At 46.9% G+C, this 24,320-nt stretch overlaps 1 protein-coding gene across 13 annotated transcripts; it reads left to right on the top strand.

Moving 5' to 3' along the window:
* Positions 1–3,406: 3,406 nt before the first annotated feature.
* PRELID3A (PRELI domain containing 3A) lies at positions 3,407–23,581 on the top strand. 13 transcript variants are annotated; one of them, XR_013961562.1, is made up of 10 exons: positions 3,435–3,556; positions 9,728–9,896; positions 10,734–10,823; positions 13,326–13,396; positions 13,504–13,606; positions 14,274–14,361; positions 15,386–15,560; positions 20,180–20,699; positions 22,526–22,710; positions 23,111–23,581. XR_013961562.1 is itself a non-coding variant. In XM_080686826.1 (8 exons), the coding sequence occupies exons 1-7, from the start codon at positions 3,525–3,527 to the stop codon at positions 14,325–14,327; spliced, it is 594 nt and encodes a 197-aa protein (XP_080542952.1). In that variant the 5' UTR covers positions 3,435–3,524; the 3' UTR covers positions 14,328–14,361; positions 20,180–20,456. The 13 variants fall into 13 exon arrangements, 5 of the variants coding, with proteins under 5 accessions (XP_080542951.1, XP_080542952.1, XP_080542953.1 ...); XR_013961563.1 differs by lacking the exons at positions 15,386–15,560; positions 22,526–22,710 and having other exon boundaries at positions 23,111–23,477; XR_013961565.1 differs by lacking the exons at positions 22,526–22,710; positions 23,111–23,581 and having other exon boundaries at positions 15,386–15,552; positions 20,180–20,453.
* Positions 23,582–24,320: the final 739 nt, after the last annotated feature.

Below are 24,320 nucleotides of genomic sequence, written 5' to 3'. Positions count from 1 at the left end.
AGTAATGATGGAGGTATGTGGGAGCAATTACGGGAGGACGAGGAGGAGTGAGGAGCACCCAAGGGGATGAGCAAACAAAGCTCTGGAAGTAGGTTCCACACAGAAGAGGCTGATAGGACAAGCAGTAACTGTCTGGGTGTGGCAGTGGCACCATTCTGAGGGGCCGGATAGGAGCAGGTTAAAGTAACCCAGAAGGGAGGTGAACTGACTCAGAGGTCAGTGGGGATGGTAGCAATGCTACTAACAATGATAAGGGCTGACATTTATTGTTACTGCCCACAAGTCACTGTACTAAGGACTTCACGTATGTTCTCATTTCATTCTCACAAGTCTGATAGGGTGGGTGCCACTAGAATTCCCATTTCATAGATGATAATACTGACATTAGCCGAGAGTAAGCAATGTGCAGAAGGGGAGTCAGGTCTGGAACCCAAGTTTGTTTGTCTTCCAACCTATGCCTTCAACTCTAACTGTTAAATCATATCATCTCTTAAAGGATGTGGGAGAAGGGACGGGTTAAAACAATCTGTAAGAGGTAAATTCCAAAGGACTTGCTGACAGATTGGGTGTAGGGTAAGGGATTACTCTAGCTTGGGGTGCCTAGGTGATGCCGTGTACCTGGAGGGTGAATCCTGGAAAAGGAATTTGCTTAAGGAAGACAATGCTTTGGCCATGATGAGTTTGAGGTGGGGACCTAGGGACTACTTCACGGGTAACTGGACATATGGGTCTGAAGCTTGGGATAGAAATAAGATAGAAATACAGGTTTGGGAGTTAGTAGAAACCAAGAAACTTGGTCAGTTCATTTGGGAGAAGGTGTGGAGTGAGAAAACAGTAGAACACAGGGGAAGAAGAATCTGCAAAGCAGAGAGAAGGAATATGACCGAGTGGTTGAGTGTCATTGAAACCAAGGGGCAGAGTTTCAAGGAGAGAATGCTCAGTAGTTTAAGTGTAGTAGAGAAGTCTAGAAGGAGAAGGACTGACAGTACCCATTAGACTAGAAAATGTCATGGTTTACTGATGATCCTAATGAGAGTAGTTTCAGGAGCCCATTACAGCATGTTGTGGAATAGATAAGGGGTAAAAAAGTGGGAAGAGGTCTAGTCAGTTTGACTCAGTGTATAGAGCATCGTCCTGCGGTCTGAAGGGTCCCAGGTTAGATTCTGGTCAAGGGCACATGCCTGGGTTGCGGGCTCGATCCCCAGTGTGAAGCATGCAGGAGGCAGCCGATCAATGATTCTCTCTCATCATTGATGTTCCTCTCTCTCTCTCTCTCTCTCTCTCTCTCTCTCTCTCTCTCTCTCTCTCTCCCTCTCCCTTCCTTTCTGAAATCAATAAAAATATATATTTTTTAAAGTGGGAAGAGCAATCGTGGACTCTCCCTTTGAAAGATTTAGGTGAGAAGTAGGGAGAATATGCATAGCGCTTATCAGGGGATGTAGTAGCTGAAAGATATCTTTCCAGTGCTTCACACACACACAGGTTGGCACTTAACACTATCAACTTCGAGAATGGCATGCCTAATCCATCCTTTCCCTCGATGCTTCTGAAATGAGAGAAATGACCCTGGTTCTCAAGCCAACAACATGCAGAAGAGGCATTTCAGCCAAAGATAAAGGTTAGGGATGACTTTTGCTCCTGAATTCTCCATTCCTTGGAAATCTTTCCTTAGTTCCCACACCTACTGTGACAAGACCCATCCCGAGTTGCCTTCCTGTGAGAGGTTTAACCAATGGCAGACTCTATCATCCCATCTTTGCCTGCTATTGGAGAAATGACTGTATCCTGTGCTTGGTTTAACCCATGGCCAGTCACCCTTTGACTGGCATCTTTCCAGTTCTAACAGAAACCATAAAACTGAAACAACAAAGACTGCTGGGTGTCACTGAAGCAGATCCATGTGTCACCTGGCCGTGAGCATACTTATCAGACTTGGCTGCTCCTCAGAGTGCATGGCACATTGCTGCGTCTGGTAACTGCCCTGGGGTGCACGGGGGATCTGCCCAGCCAGCACAGTGTGAGCAGGCTTCCATCTTTCTTAGTAGTCGTATGGAATAAGAACATTGTTCTGTCAGACATTTAATTAAAAATAATAAGTCTGCCTAGTTAAGTGGAGGGTGATTTCTCCTTTATTTTCTGCAAAACCCAAGCAAGAAAAAAAATCAACCCTCCTGATTCATTTGGGATGAGCATGGGTACAGATTGGTGAAGGAGCTCAGGTCTTGGGCTCCTCTAAGGATCCACATACAGGTGCAGAGTCAAGGGGGAGATGTTTTTGTTTTGTTTTTAAGTTGAGAAACTTGACCATAGTTATAATCAAGGGTGGAATGTGGGGTGAAATGACCGGTGGGTGGAGGAAATAGAAACTATAGAAGGGAAGACTAGTGGAGCAGGTGCCCGCGGAGAGGGGACCAAGAAGAGTGGGGTGGTTGCCTGAGACTAGAGGGTGGGAATGGAGTTTGGCCAGGGTCTAGATCAGGACAATAGCTACTGTGTTTTGGACACTTGCTATGTATCTGATACCATACTAGGCGATGACAGCCATTTGTGGTCAACTCAACCACTCTACAGAGATTGGGTCTTAGAGAAGTTAAGCAATTTGCTCAGGGTCATACAATTAGTACTCGGTTACCCAGTGTTAGACCCAAGAGCCTTTGTCCCAGGGAGGCATGAAGACAATGGGAGAAGTGGGGGGTCAGTGAGGAGGTTGGGGGAGGATGCTAACCAGGGGCAAGTAAAGTTTCCATTGAGGGCCTGAATGAAACAGGATACCTGTCATTCCCTGTGCGATAATCTGTAAGATTGTGTTTTTTCTCCAGTAGCACAGAGTGCTTGGACTCGGACCAGAGGAGGCAGATTGCATACTGTCCAGCATAGAGGGGAGAGAACTGAGGGTCAGTTCTCTGTAAACTGTGGTCTAGAATGCGGAGATTGGGGGGTTGGAGGCAGAAACGTCTGGAGGAGCTGGTGGAATCGGGGAGGCGGGAGATGGCTATGAGGTTGAAGAGCAGCTGTCAAATGCATGTGGTGGTACACACAGGGAGGGCCTGAGGCTGTGCTAAGAGGGGCGGTGTATTATAAGGCCCTTCTCAGCATGGCTCCTAACTTTCTAGCTTCAACTCCTGCCACTTCTTTCTGGGACCCCACAATCCAGCCTCACAGATGACTTGCAGCCCCCCAAGAGCACTGTACCTCCTCATGCTTCTGGGCTTCTGCATATTCTGCTCTCTTTCTCTGGAAGATGCTTCCAGAACAAGCATGGAGGAGCAGTTCCCCAATCGGCCCCTACAGCTGCGTCCCGCATTCCTATTTTTAGCTGCTGCAGCTCGCATGGTCACCTGACACCCACAAGCTGGCGGCTCCCGAGAGCGCCCCGCCCAGGCCACGCCCCCGCGGTGCCCAGGCCACGCCCCGCGGCGCCCCGTCCCGCTCAGGCCACGCCCCCGCGGGGCTGAGACCGGAGCAGCCGGCAACTCCGGGTCTGGAACCGGGAACCCGCGCTCTGCGGCGGGTGCCGGGCGGCGATGAAGATCTGGAGCTCGGAGCACGTGTTCGGGTGAGGTCGGGCTGCGGGCCGCTGTGGGCTCCGGGCCGGCGCCGGCACTGCCCCCGCGCCTCTAGGGGAGGCCGAGAAAGGCCGGACCCCAGACCCGGCCCTCGCAGAGCCTTCCCAGCCTGGCGTGGACCGTTCCCAGACCGCGGCCTCGGCTTCCTGAAAAGAGGCGCGGGGCGGACGCAGGCTCTCTGTCCCTTCTAGGGGCGTTGTCAGCTGTTTGATGGAGTCGCCGCCCGGCCGGTGGAGGCCGTGGTGGGATTCCTGAAGCGCCGGGGAGGGGGTCGGCCTTTCCTTCCGCGGCCGGAGGACGGAGCCGCGGGATGCATCTCAGCTAGTCCTATAGGGCCCGGAGCGCCCTCCTCGGCGCGCGCCCCTAGCGGGGCGGACGCGGCTGGGAGGGGACCGGTCAAGGTGACAGTGTGCACTCAGCCCACCCAGGCCTGACCTCGCCGACACCCTGTTCTCCTTTGGGGCTAGGGGCGTGCGGACCTAGGGAAAGCAGAGGTCTTGTTGCAGTGCAGCCATCACAAACATTAAGCATGTTTTATAAATGAAAGGTCCACGGCGGCCCAGGATCTCGGGAGGAAGCAGATGTGGAGAAAGCAGTGGGGGCTGTGGTACGGGGTGCATTTGTGGGCATGGAAGGCCTCCAAGCTAGCATGGGAAGCTGGGAGCTATTTAAAAGTGCCTTCGTGACCTAGGTGGTGTCTTCGTCTCTAAGTCATTTATCTGTGACCCTCTGAAATCATTCTTTAATATTTTTTAAAGGCATAAAGATTTTTAAATATCTCCAACTCTACTTAGAAAAACAGTTTTTTTTGGGTGGGGGGGAATGGTCAACTATGATTTAAAAAGAATTTTTTAAAAATGTTTTTAAAAACTTCATGAAATGGAATTGTCATCCTTTGGCGTTTTAAATGTAAAATTATAATTAAAAATTTATCAAGAGGTTAGAACCTCTAAAATTATTTTCATGAAATCCTTAGATTTGATGGGATCCGATTTTAGTGTTGATTTTTTATTCTCAGTTCTCCCAAGGCTGGGACATAATTGGCACGGGCTAGATGCAGAGGGGAGAAGTAAAGTCATTGCATCCTGTAGATGCCTGGGCAGTGGGGCTGTTTTGTCATGGAATAGTTGACAGAGACTGCCCTAGAAGTTCATGAAATGTTGACTGACAAGCAGAAGTGAATTGTCAACTGTGAAAAGTCACTATTGATAAAATTCACTGATTTGAAGTGTACAATTCAATAATTTTTAGTAAATTTAGCGTTGTACAACTGCCACCACAGACCAGTTTTAGAACATTTCCATCACCCTACAAAGTCCCCTGGTGCCCATCTGCAGTCACTCTTCCCTACCATTGCCAGCCCCAGGCAGCTGCTAGTCTGCTTTCTGTTTCTGTAGATTTGCCTTTTCTGGACATTTCATATAAATGTAATCACACAGCATGTGGTCCCTTGTGTCTGTCTTCTTTCACTTAGCATAATTTTATTGAGGTTCGTTTGCGGGTATCTTGTATCAGTACTTCATTCGATTTGTATTCCTGGCACCCTGCCAGAGCCTGGCGCAGAGTAGGTGCTCAGTGAGGAGCTGAGGGATCTTGCTGAGGTTAGATGCCATTTCAAAATGAGGGTGGCTACCCGCCAAAGAACTTTGTCAACACCAAGCCGCTGTGGACTCGGCACTGATCCCCTGCCATTGATTTTTGAAGTTAAAAGCAAAGGGCTATGATGAAAATTGACAAACGTGGAGTGCAGCTGGCCAAGGACAATGCGGGGGAGGCCCCTGTGGCTGCCGGGTTGCGAGTGACATAGTCATGTGCGGTGGCACAGCACAAAATGGGAAGCCCAGCTTTCTGGCTGGGCTGACTGTGGGGCTCTCCCCTTGCTTAGTCCATCAAAAATCACCAATTTATTTTTCTCTTTGAGGGTTATAGATTTCTTTTTATAATTATTTCTTTTATATATTTGTTGTACTGTCAGATAAACATTTGATCGAAAATTAATACATTTGCTCTGGAAAGGCAAGAAATAAGTAGGCACAAAACCTTTTGATCATATCAAGATTTCTTTCTTTGTCCACATCGCATAGAAATCCCAGGGACTGGAGATCAGGCACAGCAGAGAGCAATATAAACATGCCTACAGAAATGGAGACCCCTTTGAGAAAGCCATCTGAATTTAGTGTGTGTTACCTAGACAGGGTTTAAGATTGTCTAAATAGTAATGAAAAAAGGTAGGACTGAAATATAAAAATATAAAAAGGGGCATTTAAAAGTTAATAGGCTTATAAACTTCATCCTTACAGCATTGACTTGGGTTTCAGGTAGACCTATAAAATCTTCAGGAACAGAGCCAACGCAAGTACATTTCTGGCAGAGATTCAAGACCATATACTCTGAATTCTCTCAACTACCAGGAAAGGTCTCTAGTAGGTAATGTTCATCTCAGGGAATTAAGGGCTCTGGAGGACATAATGTCCTAAAACAAACTTGCTTTCCAGCCAGGAGCAGGGAAAAGAATGCCCCTCCCCCCCTTTTTAAAAAAATAAGAAATTGAACATTACAGATAAGAGTTGAAGCACATACCCCAAGTGTGGTACCCCCTCTCTCTCTCCACAGGCAGACAAAATTATGAATTTGGGAGTATCCCTCTGAAGATACATACACACACATATATGTGTGTATATATATATTCCATTTGACTACATCTATGTGGGCATGTGTTTTAAAATAGAAATCAGTGACATCTGATGTATAGATCTTTTAAAAATTTTCCTTTCCTCTCAATAGTATGGTTTTGAGATCTGTGTGTATTGTGTATGTATACACACACACGTATATGTATCATAGCTATGTAATATTCCACTGTATGAATGTGTTGCAATTTATTCTTTCTCTTATTGAAAGAACATCATTTCCCCCCTTATTACACATCATACTGCAGTGACCAGCTGTGTATATATTTTTGGTCCACTTAATCAAGGACCCACTTAGGCCAGCAATTCTCAAACCCCTCAGCCTCATGACTTCTTTATTATCTAAGAAAATATTGGGGCCGAAACCGGTTTGGCTCAGTGGATAGAGCGTCGGCCTGCGGACTGAAGAGTCGCAGGTTCGATTCCGGTCAAGGGCATGTACCTTGGTTGCGGGCACATCCCCAGTGGGAGGTGTGCAGGAGGCAGCTGATCGATGTTTCTCTCTCATCGATGTTTCTAGCTCTCTATCTCTCTCCCTTCCTCTCTGTAAAATATCAATAAAATATATTAAAAAAAAAAAAAAGAAAATATTGGGAAACCCAAACAGTTTTTGTTTATGTGAATTATAGCTATCCATATTTACCATATTAGAAATTAAAACTGACAAATAATACTTATTAATGGATTAAAATGAACCATAAACCCATTACATGAACATAACATTTTTTATTTTAAAACCCTGTATTTTCCAAAATACCCCCCAAATTAGTAAGAAAAGCGATACTATTTTTTATGCTAATTTCTGTAGTGTCTGACTTAATAGAAGGTGGCTTGATATTCATATCTTGCTTCTGCATTCAGTGTTTACAGTCTTGTTTTGTTTGAAGTATATGAATAAAACCCAGCCTCACATAGTGTGTAGGGGCATTTAAAAGTTAATAGGGAAACACTGGGAAAGGTAGGAGTATTTTAATAGTCTTTTAAAGTAATTGTGGCTATTTTTGCTACTACAACAAAACAGATGTAAAATCTGAAACCATAATGACCAGAGTAAGTGGCCTGTCCAGAATTTTAAATGAGTCTCTCACTGTTGTGTGGCATCTGGCACTGCTCATGGGGAGTATATGGGTTTATGCGGTTACAATATGGGGCGCCCTGGGAGTGGATACAAGTTTTTGAAAATTTCACTCAAAATCAAGTTTTATCTTTGGCAACAAATACTATCAGTTGTTTCCTTGAAGTGATGGGCCCATTTAATTGATTTTTGAGAAAATGTCTGCCAGATAACCAAAGCTAGTAGAAGTGATGGGCATGGAAGGAAGCAGCCAGCTGGGCCCACCACCCACAGCTGCCCAGCACTTCCCCGGCCTCCTTAGACAGCAAAGTGCTCGAGGCGTTCTTCCCACAACCTAACGTTTTTATGTCTTACTAGAGGCGCGGTGCACAGATTCCTGCAGAGGGCGGGGGAGGGGGGGTCCTTCAGCCTGGCCTGCGCCCCTCTTGCAATCCAGGACCGCTCAGGGGATGTAGCAGTGCGCCAAGTGGCAGGGCCAGGGAGGAGCCCAAGCCAGGGCTGGACGCCCCACCCACTCTTGTTCATCCCTGGCTGCTGCGGAGTCGGGAGAGGCTCCCACACCACGGCATCTGCACTCACCAGCCATGAGCCCGGCTTCTGGCTGAGCAGCACTCCCCCTGTGGGAGCTGGTCTGCCGCCTGGTGGTCAGTGCATGTCATAGCTACTGGTCGACCGGTCATAACAGTTGCTTAGATGCATATATATATATATATATATATATATATATATATATACTTGTGCTTATGTCTAATAGTATTTGTGCTTACTGTAATTCCTTCTTAGTGTTTGCTGAAGATGGTGGTATATAGACTAAATTGGCAAGGGTTGGTGAGGTTTATCGGGGCTTATCAATTATAGAACAGGCTCCTCTAGAGGGATATAAAGCACCATGAAGTCCTCTGAGTTTTAGACTGTAGCTAGTAGTACTCCGGGGAATAATTTTGTTATATAAGTTGTTTAGGTTTAGGGCTAAGATAGTGGGGTATCTAATCCCAGTTTGGGTCTTAGCTTTCTTGTGGTCAGAATGTGAAAAGAAAAGTACTCAGGGGTTTAGAATAATCAAACCTAATTTTACTCTTTCATCATGGATAGTCTTAAGTAACAGTGGCGTGTTTCCCCGAGTGCACAGCAGTGAGCAGTGGCCATGAGTGTGGTTTGGGGCCCTGGCTTTAATTCGTCGGGGGAGGCCAGCAGTCTTACCCGCCGATGCTTGTGAAGCGTAAATGTCAATTGAGTGAAAAAGACAAACCATGTCTTAGTAGCATCATGAAGCAGTTTTGACCTTGCAGACCTCCTGAAAGAGTATGGGAACCTCTGGGTGTGTGGACCGTGCTCAGATGTGGGCCTAGAGCTGCTTCAAGTAGGGTGCAGGTGACTTCACCTTGTTTGTGGCTGCCCTCATCCTTTTTTAAAAAACTTGCTGTTAGGGAAATTTTCAAAAGTATGCAAAAGTGAAGACTAGAATGACGAGGCCTAGTGCCATCTTCCAGGTCGACAGTTCCCCTCTCGCAGCCAGTCTGGTTTCACGTGTCCCCACCTACTGTTCTTTCCTCCAATTTATTATAGGCAAATCCCAGACGTCCTATAATTCCATCCCAGCCCTTGTTTCTACACCCCCGCTGTGCATAGAGCGGGGCCTTGGTTATGCCTTCCGGCTTCCCAGTGTGGGTAGGGAATGAGGCGTCCCACCTCCCTGGCACCAGCATTGCCCTCAGTTCAGCCACCCTGCAGTGGGGCACAGAGGCCTCACGCCCTGGGGATGGGTTCCCACTCCACCATGGCCACCACGAGCCAAGCCTTTAGTCACGGCAACAGTGCAGGCAAGAGTCAGAAATGGTGCCGCTCCCTCGTGGAACAGCAGGGGAGGGCAGGTGACAGGCAAGGGGTGGGGAGAATTGTCTCCCTGCTCAGAAGCCCTAAACTAAAGCTTTTACCTCTTTAAGAACTGGAGGGAGGGCGGGAGAGGGAGGAGGAAGTGCAGGAACAGGAAAAGTGCTGAGCCACAGGGAGGAAAGTGCCTTAGCCACAGCCCCAGTGGTGAGGAGGTGTCTGCGAGGCCTCTGGACTGGGAGTGCAGACCAGGTGAGATGAGCATGAGCGCAGCTGCCAGGGGCCCGAGCTCTTGTTCTTGTTTGTGCCTCAGGTTCCTGGCTCAGCCTGGTGGCAGAGCCTTCTGATTGCCTTTGGTTGGCTCAGCAGGATCCCAGGATCCAGGATTTAGGTCGGAGCTGGACTCCTGATATATATTTGTTGGGTATACCTTTAATTAAAACCAAAAGGAAAAACTCTGTTCATTTCACTCTGTGGCACACAGCATCTCTGGCTCCCAGCGCCACTCTGGTACACGCTATGGAAGGTTTGCTTGCTTATGCCAAGCGAGTGTATTTTCCCTGCAGCCACCCATGGGACACGGTCATCAAGGCTGCTATGAGGAAGTACCCGAATCCGATGAATCCCTGTGTCGTGGGAGTCGATGTGCTGGAGCGCAGTGTGGACCGCCGCGGCCGGCTTCACAGCCACCGCCTCCTCAGCACCGAGTGGGGGCTGCCTGCCCTCGTGAAAGCGGTGAGCCCACAGCTGCTTGCCCCCGCTGGTCCTGCCCCACCCGGCTGGTACCGGCTTTGCTCCCACTACACCTGCATCACCCTGGCTACACCCACTCTGCCCCAGCTGGCACCATCTGCAGGAAATGACTCCCTTTCCTTAGAATGCCCACTCGGGATTTCTAGGCAGCCCAAGAGATGGTTTGTTCCCCTGCAAACGTCATGAAAATGTCCGTCTCCATGGTCCCGACACACCTCCTGACACGTGGCATGGCTCCGCCCTCAGCCCCCGCCAGCACAGGATCCCCTCCCGCCTCGCTCCACGGTGTTGCATCTGCTGGGCTGCCGAAATAAAACACCACAGATTTGGGGGCTTAACCCACAGACATTTGTTTTCTCTGTTTTGGAGGCTGGAAGTACAAGAACAAGGTGCGGCAGGGTAGTTTCCTCTGAGGACCGCGAGGGATGGGTCTGTTCTAGCTTCTCCTTGGCTCAGACACCTGCCCGCCCACCACCTCCTCACATGCTTGACCCTTGGCCACCCCAGAACTCTGCGTGGCACCCTTCCTCCCTCCCAGGCTCTGCCACTGGCAGAGGGGCCTTCTCTGCACTCCTGCCCCCCACCCCCATTTTCCTTTTCATCAAAGCATTCATTACTCTCAGACACTCAAGGCCACTTGAATTCATTCATTTGCCCAGTGTCTCTCCCACCTGCTGGAACAGAAACCTGAAGTTACCGCACAGGTTCACGGCGCACCCCCACCCGTGTACAAATGAGTAAATGAAATGGTATTCTGTGTTTGATGCTACAGAATGACATTGTAACATTCCATTATGCTAGTTTTGCTTTGTTTTTTAGATTTTGGGAACCAGTAGGACTTTAACATACATCAAAGAACATTCTGTTGTGGATCCAGTGGAAAAGAAAATGGAGCTTTGTTCCACCAATGTAAGCAATGGCCTAGGATGAGAAAGGTGCTTGGTATGTCTTGGTGATGGTGCGTAACGGCTTCATGTAACATTATGTTCAGCCCACCTTTGGTCTGAGAGATCGCTTGTTTTTTATAGGTGAACTTATTTAGTAGTACGTTATTATCTTTTTATCCCAGTACCATAAGTGTCTAGAAAATGCACGTAATGATGAACTGTCACAAAGTGAACACACCTATATAACCAGCGGACAGACCGAGAGACAGAATGTGACTGCCCCTCCCCCCGCCCCAATAACCTCTATCCTGACTTCCATTAGCAAGGGTGATTTTTAGCAGAAATTTTAAAAGCAACTTTACTCCTTCACTCCCTCTCACTTCTCTCAATTAAAAAACTGTACATTGGCTTAATGCACATTCAGAAACATGTTGGAGAGAATGCATCGGCTCGGAACATGCTTTACTTTATGAAATCTCACTGTAGATTGTGTCTCTGTGTGCGGGAAGGTTAGGTTCTGAACCACTCAGTGTTGGGCATACCATCTCTGACCTTCCCCTTGTCCCAGGCAGCCCTGCTGTGTAAAGTCACAGGGAGACTCGCAGGTGTGTCCCCCCATCGGCCAGCTGACAGTTTACATATTCTGTTTTCTCTCCTCTCCTTGGAAAATTCCACTCCGTCTTCACGAAAGTTCAGTTTTCAGTAAAGGATTGATCATGCTACAGTGAGGTCCAGTGGGAAGCAAACAGGGTGTGGCGTAGGACAGTTGTGAACCCGTATCCTGAAATTATCACGGAATGGTGGTAGGACTGCATATGTTCCTGACTAACCTTTCCTGGGCCCCACATTCCTGGCCTTAAAAAGAAAAACGAACAAATCTCATAGTATTGTTATGAGGATTAACGAAGGGAAATAAGGTTTATAAAGTACAGTGCCAGGCATAAAAATATTGCACATAAAAATATAATAGCTAATCGGAGTTTCATTGTTAATGTTAATAAATATTTCCATACACTGTATTCACTGTAACTAATGAGCTTTTGACTACTCAATAGGAGGAAAGAGATTTCCCTGCTAACCACTTTGCCAGAACAGAGGCCAGGCTGGGGAGCTCCGTGAAAGATTATTACGTGAGCAAAGTATAAGTGCTTTAAGTTTATCATTGCTGGAAGATTACATTGCCTTTGACCACTTGAACTTAAAAAAAAAAAAGGTCTTATAATTGGCTCTTTGCTAAGAAACTAAATTGGGTTAAAGATGAAATTCCATTGGCCAATATGGCAGCCACATGTGGCTATTTCCATTTCAATTAATTAGGATTAAGTAAAATTAAAAATTCAGTTCCCCTGCACACTAACCACATTCCAAGTGTTCACTGGCCACACACGTTTAGTGACTTCGACAATGAACAGCTCAGAGATAGAACATTTCTAATATATATATATATTTAAAAAATATTTTTTTATTGATTTCAGAGAGGAAGGGAGAGAGAGAGAAACATCAATGAGAGAATCACGGATGGGCTACCTCCTGCACAGCCCCACTCTGGGGATCGAGCCTGCAACTCAGGCATGTGCCTGGCTGGGAATTGAACCGTGACCTCCTGGTTCATAGGTTGAGCCTCAACCAGTGAGCCACGCTGGCTGGGCAGGACATTTCTAATATTACAGAAAATTCTGTGGGACTGTGCTGTTCTAGAGCTCCAGTTTTCAAATAGTTTTTAATAGAAAATATTAAAAATGTACATGGGGGGTGCTAATTGGTTTACAGGACACAGCACTGAGGAGATACCTATATACCTTGCTCTCACAGACTGTGCAGACTTAGGGTGCTGCCCTGCAGAACCCCAGGACACAGTGTCCCAAAGCCAGAGCCTGCCCCTGGTGGGCGAGAACCTTCCCGCTCGTTTACCTGCACGCTAACCCAGGAATGTTTTGTCCTTTTTTTGCTGAGGGTTTGGAAGTTTGAAAATACAAGTTCCCTCACCATCCAAAAGTAGAGTGTTCCTATAAAACCTTAGGTAAGCCGAAATGGTGCCAAGTGAAGAAGCAGTCTCATTAGGACACATCCTGGTAACGATGCACAAAATAAATGGAGATAAAGCACAGATGCTCACAGACAGTTCGCAGCTCCGGCCGGGGCTTGCCGCTGAGATGCTAAGCGTGGCTCCTGAATGCTGTTTTTGCTTGTCACCTTTTTTCATAAAAGCAAAGATCCTCTTCAAATTTCTATCAGTCAGCAAACAGGGACTAATGTAGGTATTTCCTAAAAGCAAAGTAGCATATGCAAACTTTCAAAAAGTGGGGGCTACCTGTCCCTGGAAGGCCAGGCCCAGCTCAGGTGAGGGTGGAGAGAGGCCAGTGACAGCAGCCAGGACCCAGTTTCCCTGGGACTTAATACGGTGGTGCCTTCTGGGCCAAAATGTTTCTTCTGTTCTGTTTTGGGGATGGAATAGTATGGGCGGATGGTTTGGGAAGAAATGGAAGAGAAGTAGAACCTAAAACCATTGTTCCTTTTTTTTAAGATCACACTCACAAACTTGGTGTCGGTGAACGAGAGGTTGGTGTACACACCGCATCCGAAGAACCCTGAAATGTACGTGGTCTCGCCCCGGCTCCCACACATTGAACTCCAAGGTCAGGGTGGGTGGAGCCTCCCCTCTCTTAGGGCCGCTCAGCCTTGTGCTTCTTGCTCTTCTGTAGGACGGTGCTCACACAGGAAGCCATCATCACCGTGAAGGGGATCAGCCTGGGTAGCTACCTGGAAGGTTTAATGGCCAACACAATATCATCCAATGCAAAGAAGGTATGGCGGTAGGGGGGCGGGCGGGCGGGCAGCCTTACCCGTGTGTCCAGGGTCTGGCTTAGGGCAGGTGCCCTCAGGTTTGTGAAAAACACAGGAGGAAGTCAATACTGGGTGAGGCCAAAGCCACCTCAGATCTTTATGAGAAAAATCAGGGTAAACTCAGTGCAGCCAAATACAGTTCTTTTATTCCCTTATCGTAGGCGCTCGTGTTGAAGGCCTGGTAGAGAATCAGTCCTCCCTCTAGTTATCGTTATGGTTTGACAGAATCCCTGGTCAGTTGGGGAGATGCCTGGGAGAGCTGGTAGGCCGAGGGTGGGCACAGGAGCTAGGGGCTGGGGAGTCAGGTCATCCGGGCTTCGGGAGCCAGAGCTTAGGGACAACGCGTGAGGCCAGGACGGTGGCTGCCCTCTCCCCTCACCCTGCACTCAGGAGGTGGCGGTGCAGATGGGGGGAGCAGTGTCAGTATAGCCAACCTGGTGCAGGAATTTTAGGCAGAATGCATACCCCGTAATTTTGAACTTGAGACACTGCCTGCTTACGGGGAAAGATTGCTCACAAATGGTGACTGTTGTATCTTTAAAACTGCCGTTTAAATTACAGGCTTGCAGCTGCCGCTGCAGGAGGCAGAGCTCTTACACCATGTTGAAACCCTTCTGTGTTGCTCCAGGGGTGGGCTGCTATTGAGTGGATAATTGAAAATCCTGAAAGCGCTGTGAGCTAACGGGGTCTGCACCTGCGCCTCATGATGAGCAGTGGTAACTACATATTCTTTAAGCTGGTTGAGAATCTAGCAGCTTGCTAACCACGTGCATGGTGTGCGGTGCGTAAGCGGTTTATGAGCTGGAGCTGCGTGCGAGTCTCCACCCCTGTGCTCCAAATCCCTAGGTCTGTCCTCGTCCTCATCCATCTCCTTGTTTCGTGGCAGGATTTGTTTTCAAGGGAAACCTGAATACTTGTCATCTTGTCTCTAGTGAAGTACTTGCTTACATCTCCTACAGCCTGTGCAGAGCACAGGGCTTTTTCATTAGTAGGTCCAGACAGTGTTAAAGGCTGAGGAACGGGAGCATTGTTTCATTTGGAGTGGGATTTGAATATTTGCACGTGTTCTTATAAAGACTGCTCTGCCCTGGCACCAGTGCTGAGAGGAGAAAGGGGGCCCACCTCCTCACTCCCTGCAGGCCAGAACCCGGCCGTGCACCTGACACTGGCCATTTCCTTTTAGGGGCAAAAGCATCTCCTTGAGCTTCTCAAACACCCCTTGGTTTCCTAGGTCAGCAGTGGCTGGATTGTCCACACGGATTTGACACTTGATGGTCAGCAGTGATCTTCATATCTCATAAGAAAGTCCAAGTTTCCTGCTGCCTCCGTTTATGGGGTCCTTACACTCCTGCCTTGAAACTCCTCACCCTGTTGACTTTCTCCGTTGTGCTGCTCTGGGACCCGCGTCCCGCGGTCGGTCTGTCTGCAGCATCTGGGTATACGTTTGGTGCCTCAGTCAGCAAACCACAGGCCTGGGGTTTAGGCTTCTTTAAGAACTTCTTGCTGATTTTTCTTAAGTCACTGAGGTTTAGGTTTGCCATACACCTGTACCTTGAACCCAAGGTCATGGTCTGCAGCTGATCCTCTTTTCTTCCATGGGTGCACCGCGAAGGTGACCACGGGGTGAGCACGGTGTGTGTGGGCAGTGTGGTGTGTGGGATGGTGTCAGTTTGAGTTGTGGATTCTGCCACATTCAGTTTCCTCATACACTAGAGCTAAACTGCCTCAATCTTTAATCAGATGCCCAAAAAATCAGAGGAAAGAAAGAAAGGAAGAAAGGAGTCCTGAATACGATTCAAGGGCCCAGTCTGGGAGAGGTGTGGAATCTGCTGGAATCCGCCTCCTGCCTGCTCACAGCCTCCGCCAGGCTCCTCCGTGGTGACCCCAGGACAGGAAGCTCGGCCGAGGTGCAGAAGTGAGACCCAAAGGAAGAAGACCTCTAACAGGAGGAGGACAGGGGCCATGAAGCTGCCACTTTGTCATCCCAATTGCCGAGCAGGGTCCTGGGAGCCGGCCCTGCCCTCAGCCCAGCCGCCCCATGCCAGCCTTGAGTCAGATTGTTCTTGTGCCTTTGTCTATTTTCTCCTTAGCAACAGCTCCCGGCTCTTCCTTGCCAGTTCTTGGGAAAGCACTAAATAGCTTTTCTCTTTTCAGATCCATGCCCGTTTCCCTCCCATGCCTCTTAAATAACAGTCTTCACCACCAGTCCCTTCACACATATCTGGTTACCATCTGCCATTTCAGATGGTGTTGCCATGTACCCGTCTCTTCCCCCATCACTGCGCAAATCTGCACACGCTAGAGTAGGGGCGTCCACCCCCAACGGTGACGTGTGGTTGACAGTACCGTGAGCTCTCCGATCAGAGGCAGAATTGGTCAGGAGAGCAAAGCTCTGTCCTCAGCCTGCACCTAGTCTGTCCTGCCATCCTGGGACCAGCGACCCCAAGTGCTGAAGGCCCGGTCCCTTCTCCCCATTCAGACCTGTCCTCAGGGAGAGCCACCGCTATCCTGTTAGCTTGACAGCGCTTCCCAAATTGGGAGTTTTCATTTTCCCATTTTCAAAAGTAAAATGTACGATCTCTTTCAAATTATAAAATCTTTAGAGAAGGCCTCCTCCATAAAGGATGGGTAGAACTGTGTTTCACTATGTTTTATTAGGTATTGCTTTTTGTTTGATAATAGTACTTCCAATCCAACATGAAATTATTGTTATTTTATTAGACTGTTTTATGCATATAGCTTAAGGCAAAATAGAGTTTTTATGACAAAAACAAACACTCGTACCCCTTCTGCACTGCAAGGTTTGCCCCTTCTGAGAGGACTCTGAACTCTTGGCTGTTTCTGCCATTTATTGCTAGGTTTCTAAATATATAGGCATATTCTGCTTTTTTTTGGATTCAATAATTTTAGATGCGGTCTGTTGACTTCCCGTGGTGGTGGATTATTATTTTATCTCTCTTACAGCTTCTCTCCCTCCCCCGCTTCCCCAATACAGCTTTATTGTAATTTATGATTAAAAGCACATTCAGAAATTCCAACATTTTGAAAATACATTACTATTTTTTACCAAGCCAAACGTAAATACCAGAATTATGTTTTCTTATCTTTTTCTCTTGAAGGTAATACTAATCTCATTCTCTTCATCTATTTCTTAAAAGTCTGGCTGAGCCCTTCTACACTCTTCACCCTCTCTCTGCAATACCCCGCGACATCGTTGCCCACAGGTGATCCCTCTCCCGGTTCCCTGGCGCTGCCCTTCCTGGGAGTCTGCTCTCGCTCTCCTGTGGCCAAGCAGCCGCAGGACTGTCTTCACTCCCGGGCACTTCCTTGGCCCGCCTCCTGTCCTGGAACCTTGTCTCCTGGATTCCCATCTTGTGGTAGCACCTAGGACTTAGCACATCTGAAAATATCTCTTCTGTTCTCACGCTTCATTTATGATTCTAGATAAAAAATGCTTTTACTCAAAGTGTAGAGGCATTGCTCCTTTGTTTTGCACTCTGGTTCTTGATCTCCGCCTGGGGCTTTTTTCTCTCTCAAAGCTTTTAGGATCTTTTTATCTCTGATCTGGGAAATAGCATACGGCTAAGCCTGGTTTGAAGTGATGTTTTAAAATTCACTGTGTTGTAAGTGTTAAATTCCTGGTTTCGATATTATACTATAATTATATAAGATGTTATTGGGGGAAGTGGGTGAAAGGTGCACAGGGCATTCCTGTAGCATCTTTGCAGCTTCCTGTAGATCTATAATAATGTCAAAATTAAAAGTTAAAAAAATATATAAATAGTGACATCACAGAAAATGGCAGTGGTGGGTGCTCCAAGAATCAGTCCCTCCAATGAAACAACCAATAAGCTGGCAAAAATGACAAAATCAACTTGTTAGTTTATTTTGTTCATTAGATTCCACATATGAGTGAAATCACATGGTACCTGTCTCTCTCTGACTGGCTTATTTCACTTAGCATAATGCTCTCCAGGTCCATCCATGTTGTTGCAAAGGGTAAGATTTCCTCCTTTTTACGGCTGAGTACTATTCCATTGTGTAAATGTGCCACAGCTTTTCTACCCACTCATCGACTGATGAGCACTTGGACTGCTTCTAAATCTTGGCTGTCCTAAATAATAAAAGCCTAATATGCAAATCGACCAAACAGCGGAACGACCAGTCGCTATGACGCACATCGACCACCAGGGGGCAGACGCTTAATGCAGGAGCTGCCCCCTGATGGTCAGTGCACTCCCACAGTGGGAGCACCACTAGGCTGACTGGCATAAGCGGCTGCTCAGAGGGCGGGTTCACAGCCGCCCAGCTGACGGGGATGAGCAGCGCGCCCACAGTGGCGATCCCTGCAGGCCACACCCGCCCTCAGTGCAGGAATCCCGTGCACCAGGCCTCTAGTTGTAAATAAAGCTGCAATAAACACGTGGGTGCATATATTCCTTCAAATTAGAGTTTGGGGTTTCTTTGGATATATTCCCGGAATTGTAATCACTGGGTCATAAAGCACTTCCATTTTTAATTTTTTGAGGAAACACCATACTGTTTTCCACAGTGGCTGCACTAATCTGCATTCCCACCAGCAGTGTACTAGGGTTGCCTTTTCTCCACATCCTCACCAACACTTGTTTATTGATTGATAATAGCCATTCTGATAGGTGTGAAGTGATTTTAATTTGCATTTCTCTGATGATTAGGACTTTGAGCATCTTTTTATATGCCTATGGGCCATGTGTATGTCCTTTTTTTTTTTTTTTTTTTAAATATATTTTATTGATTTTCTACAGAGAGAAAGGGAGAGGGATAGAGAACCAGAAACATCGATCAGCTGCCTCCTGCACACCCCCCACTGGGGAAGTGCCCGCAACCAAGGTACATGCCCTTGACCGGAATCGAACCTGGGACCCTTCAGTCCGCAGGCCGACGCTCTATCCACTGAGCCAAACCGGTCAGGGCAGTGTATGTCCTTTTTGGAAAAGTGTCTATTCAGGTCCTTTGCCCTTAAAAAAAAAAATCCTCACCCGAGGATATGTTTATTGATTGGTAGAGAGGCATTTCTCTGAGGAAGATATGGAAAAGAACAAGCATTGACAAAGATGTGGAGAAACTGGAAACTTTGTGCATGTTGGTGGTGATGTAAAATGGTGTAGCCACTCCACGCCTAGTTATATACTCAAAAGTATTGAAAACAAGTACTCAAATATAGGAATGTTCACAGGAGAATTCATAGCTGAAAGGTAGAGACAACCCAATGTTTTTCAACTGATAAATGGATAAACTAAATGTGGTGTATACATGCACTGGAATATTTTTCAGCCATAAAAAGGAATGAAGTACTGATACATATTACAACATGGGTGAATCTCTAAAACATTATGCTAAGTAAAAGAAGCCGCACAGAAGGCTCCATCCTGTATGATTTCACTTACACATGGCATCTGTAATCGGTAAAGCTGTTTAGACACAAAGCAGATGGGTGTTTGCCAGGAGGTGGGGAAGGCACACGTGGGGGAGACTGCTTAATGGTACAGGATTTCCTTTTGGAGTGATGGAAATGTTTTGAAATTAGATAGAAGTGATGGTTGCACAACACTAAATGTACTAAATACCACTGAGGGTATACTTTAAAATGGTTAAGGTACGTGAATTTCACCTCAGTAAAAAATAAGGAAATATATAGTTTTAAATACATACATACATATATACATAATAAAGCTGAGGTCAAGTTAAAAAAATCATTGTGTGGGGAACTTGGTGGTCTTGGGTCTGGTAATGATTTACTTGATAATTTCTCTACCATTCTCTCTTATCTTTTACTGGAAGGAAGTCCTCTTAGTCATGTGTTAAGCTTCCTGGATTGGTCTTGTAATTTTCTTATATTTTCTCTCCTCTTTTTCTACCTTCTGGGAGATTTCCTGGACGTTATCTTATAACCCTTTCACTCACTTTTATTTTGGCAAATTGCATTTTTAATTTCTAAATCTTTCTGTTGGTTATAGCATCCCGTTCTTGCTTTACAGATGTAGGGCCTTCCCTCTCCCTGCAGAAATAAATGTGGAGCAAAGCTTTCCTCTTACCTCCCTGTCTCCTCCACGTCCCTTTACATTGGAGGCTCTCCTCCGATGTCGCTCATACTGACATTCCCCAAGTGAAACGAGCTCCAGGTGCAGAGCAAGGTCACCGACAGCTGGGCTCCACTCAGGGCTGCCACCATAGGGTGTCTGTAGCTGTTTCCTGGACCCCCACCTACTTTCCTCTAGAATGGTGCAGTGTCCCTCCACAAGACTCCTCAACCTACTGGGGTGTGTGTAGGGTTCCCAGGGGCCTAAGAGCCCAGCTGTGAAATCCTCCTCCTTCAGCCTGCCCCTGCCCCTCGCTGCGTGTCCTCTTCTCTGGACACTCCCCGGGTTCTGAATGGTGGTGTCTGACCCACTGTGCCACGTCACTGCTCCTGCCCGTTTCCAGCTTCATGTGGTGGGTGGGAGGTTGCTGACTACGTGGTTTCTGAAGTTTGTGTTTCTGTTCTTTTCCTTGTAGTTCTATGGACTTTTTGGAGACAAGGGCAGAAGGTCCTTTTCCACCATCTTGTATCGCCTTTATAAACAATACAAATTTTAAAAATACATAAAAGCAATCCATGTCTATGATTTAAAGAAAAATAGGAGTGTCTGTAAGGGTAAAAGCCTCCCCTTGAGAGAAAGAATGGCTGGCCTCTGCCAGTTGACTCCCAGATTTTACAAATGTTTGGTGCATATGGAAGTATATGTGTAAGTTTTTCTTTTTTCTTCTATTAAACACAGATGGGTCATACTATATGCATTGTTTTGAGTCCGTCTTTTTTTCTGCTTTTAAGCAACACTATCTTGAAAAGTTCCCTCTTGAGGATTAGCTGTATAGCACTAAAGTCTTAATTCTTGAGAGATTTGAGGGCTCCTTGCAGATAAGTCCCGGATTGTAAAGGCGGTGGGTGCAGACAAAGCATCTGGTGCCCCCGTGGCGTGCATCCCCCTGGACACTGCCCGAACCCTTCCTCCAGCGACGACCTCTTGTTCCATTCGTAAGTAGCTCTGTATAACCTCCTAGAGACAATGCTCCAAAAATGGTCATGGGAGGAGTTCTGTTCTGCAGGGAAATCTAGAGACTTGTGGTTTGGGAAACCACGTTTTGAAGCCAGGATGTGTCAGGCAGTCAGTCACCTGAATGCTGCAGGATGGGGAAGGTGAGCAGACGACCAGGGCAGCTGTGGAGGAAGACTGCTTTTCGGGGCAGGGGCAGTTGTGCATGCAGGCTGTTTGGCCACTTCAAGGTTTTGGAGGAATGGAGTAAAAATCAGCACATACATGTGTTGGTTTTGTTGTTTTTTATCCTCCTAGGCTTTTCATTATAAATAAATACTGTTTTCCTTAGGGTCAGCCACTAAGTAAGAAAGCAATAGTGATTATTGTCGAAATTTGTTTAGTGTGAAGCAGTTTGGCTTTAGGACTTTGTCTGGTTTGGGTCTGGGCATGAATTCAGTATTTATTTGTGCAGCTCTATTTGGAACTCACCATTAGAACAAAATGTTTTATGATAGGACATTGTGAAAGCTGGGTGCAGATAGCCATGTGAAATTTAACCTGGACTTCTCATTTAAGAAAATATTCAAAAGCTCAACTTTCATCATATAGTCTTGTTTCATAATGATTACCTGTCTACACTGCTATGGCACCACAGTTCGTTTTTTTACAAGCAGAAATTCCTTGCTCAGAGATAAAAATTTCCCAATGGGGACTATTGGGGAGGTCAGCTCAGGTTGATTGAGGCCATGCCCAGCTCAGAGTTGAGTAGAGACTAAGATATGCTTCTGGTCTGAGTGCTCCAATATGAATTTTGTGATACAAACCACATGCAGTAATAAATTGTATTTTATTATAAAAATAAATAAAAGGTAAGAAATCAATGCAGACACAGCCCCCTGAGAGGCTCCTCAGTGTTCTCTCGCCTGGCATTCCTCCTCCTCCCTGGGCTGTGGGGCTGGACCCTTACCAGAGGGAACATTTGTGGTAATGCAGCCGGGAAACACAGGAAAGGGACTTGAGAAAGGGAGTGACTTTGCTACATCTTGGCACATGGCTTACCTTTATTCCTTTTGTTTTTGGTGGAAAGGTTTTTTGTTTACTAAACAAGAAGTTAATTTAAATCTTTGATACCCTTTTCCCAGAAACCAAAATATGAGAGTGAAAAAGGGAACGGCTTTCTCACACTCTATAGCCTAACACTCAAATAGAAGTTTCTTGTGAGTTTTGATCCTCAAGTGTGCTGTGATCATGGACCATGGATAGTCCCCTAGGCTTCCTCAGAAAAATGCCGGGCACCATGGTTTTAAACAGTGGAGCCCGAGGTTGACCTGGGAGCTGCTTAACACTACTGACTGATTTCAGGCCGTGAGCCCCAGGGGTCCTGCCAGGTCTGGGCTGGGGAGCTCACCAGGCCGAGGGGCACTGCCACGCCCATCGCCTGCCTGGTGCTCTGCTGCTGACGGACAGGACTGGTTTCCTGTTCTCCCAGTGTCGCAGCCGTTCTGCATGCACTTTATTTACCAGATTTCATTATCTTCCACTGACCACAGCCCTTAGAGTTCATGTAGGAGATGGTTGTTAATGATAGGTATATAGAAAGTAACATAGCATCCCCATTTCATTTTGGTTTCTGAACATGAAATGGGATACAATTTTCCTTATTTATGTTTTAATCAAATCAACCAGTTTAAGTTTTTTAGAGGAGAAATGACTGTCAGAAAAACCAGTTACTTTGATAATGTTGTATTACTGGCCTAAAGTTTTATTATTTTGCCAAAAGCATAGCAATAAAACCAGAATTCTGCTGCCTTTGCTTTGTTCCCAGTGTTATATCCCTGTGATGGTGGCCCTTGAGTTTGGTAGGAATAAATGAGTGTGTTGGTCACTGTGTGCCCACCAGGCCATGCTGGGCGCTGTGTGTCTGAGCCTGCCTTCTGGTCAGCTGCCACCGCCGCACCCTGACTATAGAAGCAACACCTGGAGCACTCTGGAGTCAAGGCTTCCCTTCCTGTAAGAAAAGTGAGGGTGACTTGTTGTAATTAGCTAGTTATTAATAATAGAAAAGGACCAAAGGGAAGGCCAGGCAGTAGAGACATGTCATTTGGGCAGCTTTACCAGGAAGCTGCTATTTCACAGGGAACCACTGGCCCATTCCCCACAGATCACTGGGGAAGGGGTCCAACAAAGGGGAGATGGACCCATGCGCAGTAAAGTTGGGGTGACCTAGGGAAGGTACTTGTCAATCAAACCTGAAAACAAAGATCATTGGCCAGAATGAGCAGGGTCACTAAACCCACAAAAATGTGGGAATACATAATCCCCTAAACAAAGGAATTCTCTTATTGTTGCTCTGGGTTCATGGGGCTCTCTTGTTCCTGCTTCCCTGTATCCACCCATGTTTTCTCCATAGCCATGTGGCCCTGCCGACCCCACACGCAGTGGACTGATGGACTGTAGCTGGGAGTACACATTAAGCTGGCCTGAAGCTGTAGTAGACTGTGAAGACATGGAATGGAAACTCTGGACACTGGCTTTTATTTCAGCTCTATTAAAAGCAAAATGGGCCCAGCCAGCATGTCTCAGTGGTTGAGTGTCGACCTTTGAACCAGGAGGTCACAGTTCGATTCCTGATCAGGGCACATGCCCAGGTTGCAGGCTCAATCCCCAGTAGGGGACGTGCAGGAGGCAGCCAATCAATGAATCTCTCATCATTGATGTTTCTCTCTCTCTCTCTCCCTCTCCCTTCCTCTCTGAAATCAATAAAAATATGTTTTTTTAAAAAGCAAAATGGGACTTCTTCTGTGGTGGGACTGAGGAAAATGGGACCTTGGAAACTCAAGGATTTAATTACATGCAAATAAAAATCATCAGTTCTCCCTTCAGAGTCTCAGAAAATTCTTTTTTTGCAAGAATTCCTCTCCCCACTGGTAACAATGGCACCAAATATTCTTTGAAGATTCTTCCACCCATTTGGCATTAGAACCAACTATTAAAGCTGTATCTATCTGATTTGAGCTTCTAAAGATTGGATGACTGCCTCCAGCATTTCTGTCCTCATGTTTAGGAAGGGGTGGGCATGCTCTGATACAGTAGTAATCTGTTGGGTGTCTCTATTAAGTGTTTTTTTTAGACAGTCTTCCCTAGTAGATCCCTACTTATGGCTGACCCTGAGCGAATGACCAATATATTAAGAACAGATATTCAGAGGTTCTGTTACAACTTCAGTATCTAAAGAAGAAGCAGGATTATTCTGGTGACTGTGGCAGCTACGGAGTGTCCTTTGTGAAGCAACCCTGGGCTTGCAGGCGTGAGGAGTAAACCTGGGCAGATCAGGTGACCACTCAGCTGTTGTTTGATCTGTAAAATGCAGACGCTGATGACCACCTCAGAGAACTGAGCCAGAGAAGGCTGTGAAGTGCCTCTGCATGGGCTTGTGGCTCAGTCCGGTCCAGTCGGGTCGGTCGGGGGCACTGTGCTGACTGCTGGTGCTGGTGGTGGCCCTGGCCCACCACTGGGCTGTGGAGTCCCTGCGGGGACTGCTGGCAGGGCTGGAATCAGAATCAATAGGCTTCATTGATGGAGCTACGTTCTAGTGAGGGTGCGTTTTGTTTTTCCTAAAA

This window comes from Plecotus auritus (genome assembly GCF_963455305.1).
Source record: "Plecotus auritus genome assembly, chromosome: 8".
NCBI lineage: Eukaryota > Metazoa > Chordata > Mammalia > Chiroptera > Vespertilionidae > Plecotus > Plecotus auritus.
The sequence above is the reverse complement of the archived record's forward strand: the minus strand, read 5'-3'. Positions and strand labels throughout refer to the sequence as shown.